The 4,145-nt window shown below is 50.3% G+C and overlaps 1 protein-coding gene across 1 annotated transcript; it reads left to right on the forward strand.

The window, feature by feature from the left end:
• Positions 1–871: 871 nt before the first annotated feature.
• On the forward strand, positions 872–3,415 carry LRRC30 (leucine rich repeat containing 30). Its single transcript, XM_081149238.1, has one exon. The coding sequence runs from the start codon at positions 1,827–1,829 to the stop codon at positions 2,730–2,732; it is 906 nt and encodes a 301-aa protein (XP_081005364.1). The 5' UTR covers positions 872–1,826; the 3' UTR covers positions 2,733–3,415.
• Positions 3,416–4,145: the final 730 nt, after the last annotated feature.

A 4,145-nucleotide genomic window follows, 5' to 3' on the forward strand; every position in this document is an offset into this window, starting at 1 on the left:
TCATATGCATATATAAGGCATGGTTTGTTCCAAAAACTTAAGGTACAAATTTAGCTACATTACCCCCTCTCCAATTAACAGAACATTCAAGTATTCCATTAAAAAAATCCAAAGTCTCCACCTTTGCCCAAGATTTCCAGGGGCTTACTCAGTCCAAAGGGGTCAGACCTCTTTCAAATCCTAAATGGAGTGAGAAATGGCCTTCATTGCTTTACACCTCCTGCTGCGGCTCCTGCCCAAACACTGGCCACTCAGTGGATGGGCCCGCAGATTCCCCAGGCAGTGCCCAGTCAGGGCCCAGCTCCAGCTTCTGGCTTGGTGATTAGATTCTGAGACCATGGTCACTGGACCAGCATCTCTCTCCAGGATACACAACTGCTGTGCCGGGGTTTGAGCACAAGGCTGCTGCCTGCAAAAGCCACAGACTTCCTGGCCAACTCAGACCTCACTTCAGGCTGCAAACCCCTTTCTCAGAACCTGAGTCACCAGCCCTGATATCGCTTCTCTCCTTAATCACTGCCTATTTTTATAATTTTTTACCTAAGCCTGTCCCTGCCTCCTCCCAGCCGTATCAGGGCTGCTGGGACAAAGCACCACAGACTGAGTGGTTTAAAGAACAGAAATCCACAGGGTACACATCCAAGTTCAAGGTGTCAGTAGGACTGGTTGCTTCTGAGACTTCTGTCCTTGGCTTGCAAATGGTGGTTTTCTCCCCATGTTCTCACAGGGCTCAATCTCCTAACAGTCACATCCTGAAGTACTGGGGGTTAGGAATTCAACATTTGAAATTTGGAGGAAACACAAGCCCACAACACCAACTATTTATGCTATTTACTTAGGGTATAAGTTAACTTTTTTTTTTTTTAAATTCAAGAGTGGGGCAGGTGGAGAGGGAGAGAAGGAGAGAGGGAAAGAGAGAGAGGTACATACCCAGGGAGGTCTCTCTATACTATTTTTTCAGATCAGTGGGCACCCTGTGCTCACTTACTAAGGCAGCCACTTTAGAGGTGGTTCGGGCATTTAAAGTGCACGCACCCTACTAAACTCAGAACCCCTGTAAAACAGAAGACCCCAGAGCTTTTCTGGTTGGAATGGGAGTGGAGGTACAGACCCCTCCCTTCTCTCCTCACTGAGTCACCTCTGACAAGCACTGTGTACAACTGTGGCCTGGAGGGTTCTAGGTGTCCAGGCCACTTCCATCTATTTCCCACAACTACACAATTCACCCAAATATGAAATGAGTGAGTATAATATCGTCTGATGATCCTTAGTTTTGGAAACGAAAACTCTGTCACTAGGATATAGTCCAGTTTCGCTGTGGAGTCCGGATGAGTCTGGGAGCCATGTAGACTAATGTTTGCATGACCCGCTTTATTTTTCCACTTGGCTTTTTGGAGGTGGGCTTGTTAATCGCCCTGCTCAGCTGTGGTACCCAAGAGAAGCTGAGAGGGGAGAGTTACATAAGGCCTCCCTGCGACCTGTTTGCACACAGCAGCCTGGTAAACCGGGCAGAATGACAGTGACAGCTGCCTTGCAGCAAACAGAGGGACTGAAGCGGTTCAGTTCCACAGCCCAGGGACAAGTATATCATTACAGCCCGGCTGCCCAGAGGGAAACCATCTGAACTCGCTGCCTGTCCCGTGGCCTCGGCGAGGCGCCTTGGACATCTGACCCAGGCCCCGCGAGCTTCCTCGGGCCTGGCCTGCCTGGCCGCCTCCTGTTCTCGCCGCCACCTGCGCTCCCTGACTGCGACAGCCAGGCTTTCAGCTGGGGTAGGCCCCGTCCCAACCCTCGGGCAGCAGGGGAAGAGGGTGGAGAGGAAAGTAATGGGGGCCAGACAGTCGAGTGCCGGTTCCAAGGACAAAGGCCCCGGGGGGATGGCGTGCCTGCGGAGGAGGCAGAAATTGTCCCCATGGGATGATGCCCTCCTCTCGGGAAAGGACCCCCGGTCCCTGCTGAAGCGGGGCATGCGCCACATCAGCTTCAGCCTGGTCACCAAGGGAATGACAGACATCCCCGACTTTCTGTGGGGCTTGTCCGAGGTCCAGAAGCTCAATCTGTCTCACAACCAGCTGCGGGTCCTGCCGCCCGAGGTGGGGAGGCTGACCAGGCTGGTGGTGCTGAACCTGTGCGGGAACCACCTGAAGAGCCTGCCCCAGGAAATCAGCCTCCTCAGGGGCCTGAAGGTGCTGTTCGCCAACATGAACTGCCTGGCCGAGCTGCCGGCCGAGCTGGGCGCCTGCAGGGGCCTGGAAGTCCTGAGCCTGTCGCACAACCGCCTGTCGCAGCTGCCCGCCAGCCTCGCCGACCTCTCCAGGCTGAGGAAGCTGAACCTCAGCAACAACTGCTTTGCCCACATCCCCATCTGCGTGTTTGCGCTGAAGGAGCTGGATTTCCTGCACGTGGGCTCCAATCGCCTGGAAAACATCGCCGAGAGCATCCAGTGCCTGAGCAGCCTTCAGATCTTCATCGCGGAGAACAACAACATCCACTCCTTCCCGCGGTCGCTCTGCCGGCTCGCCAGCCTCGAGCTGCTGAACCTCAATGACAATGACATCCAGACCCTCCCCGATGAGCTCTACCTGCTGTGCAGACTGCCGAGGATTGCTTGGAATCCCATGGACAAAGGGCTCCACATTTCCCACAACCCTTTAGCCAAGCCTCTGCCCGAGCTGGTGGAGGGGGGCCTGGAGATGCTGGTCAGCTACCTGAAGGAAAAAAAACACAACTGACTGGCCGCCGGAGGCAGGAACAGTAGCCAGCCCACCGGGACTCTGCCAGCTGGGTACTTCTCTAGTCTAAACTTTCTCCTCTTACTGTTTGTTCTTTGGGTTGGTCAAGGCTCGTGTAAATATTTGCTAAATCGTAGTTGAACACCATTCTAGGCAGGGGTTTGTTTTAACTCTGTATGTCTCCAGGAACCCCCATAATATGTTCATCTCATTTTCAACATAAATTGAAACAGGACTTTGGTTTTTTCCAAAGAGAAATGATTGCTCTAGTTTTCCTGAGGAGCAGTGGGCTTTGACCCTTGGAATAATGGTCTGCAGGTCTGATTCAATGGGATCCAAAAGTTAAATATTTACTAAGTATGTGCCAGGTATGGTATGAGGCCTTGATAACATCTGGTTTCAACCCTTGAATTGGCAACCTGTAGCCAGGTAGCAACAGCAAGACATGCTCCTGCACCAGCCTGGACCAAGCATTACTTGGGACCAAAGAGCAAGCTGGAGCCTGCTCTCCTGGCAATGACCAAATCAGGCAGATTTTCCCCTCGAGTTCTGGGGGAACAATCAGAGGAAATTTGTCTCTAAAATGACTGTAGAGTAACAATCAAGCTGCTCATGTTTATGTGTGGTGGTGAGTGATTGAAACAGCATGATGGCTTTCAGATAATAAATACAAACTGATTTTTAAGTGCGGTTTCAGCCTTCTTTCCCAATCCTCTTGCAACCATCGTCATATCCCTGAGCTTTTCTAAAGATGCCAGCCAACGCTTGTCATCTTTTACTAACTTCATGTCTCCTGCCTTACTGCATTTGCCCTCTCAGAGATGAGATAATTATTGAGAAAAAAATGGCCAAATGGCAGGAAAGGAGGTAAGGCATGGACAAACCACATAAAACATGTAATTACCCTTCTAACATTCAGAGAAGGGTAATATTCGCCACTTGGCTTTCACATGTGGACATTTAAAAAGGCTGTAAAATATTAAATTTGTTTTGTTTTTAATTATAAAAGCACACAACTGTTACCTTAATGTGACATCAGGATGAGCAATTTTAGAGTTCCTGCCACAAGGGTCATTGGGTCTTACTGCTGTCACAGTAGCCAGCAGCCCCTAAGACATCTACTATTTATTGAGAATTAAACAATTAGAATGAAGTGGTGGCAGTGAAGGAAGTACAGCACCTACAGATCAGTGGAGAGCCCACTGTTCATGTGTCTTGGCACTTTTGTCTACAGAATGTGGCCAACAGTATCGACAGAATTTGGGTTGGCTGCCAAGACTTGTCTAACTTCTTAATACCCTTGGATTAATTCAGTTAAATTTATGTTTTTTAGCACCTCTCTCTACTCCACTGGGCTGGGAATCTGAGAGGAATAAAGCCCTGCTCCTTCTCCCAAGGAGCTCAGTGTGGTGA

Source organism: Miniopterus schreibersii, assembly GCF_964146895.1.
Source record: "Miniopterus schreibersii genome assembly, chromosome: 10".
NCBI lineage: Eukaryota > Metazoa > Chordata > Mammalia > Chiroptera > Miniopteridae > Miniopterus > Miniopterus schreibersii.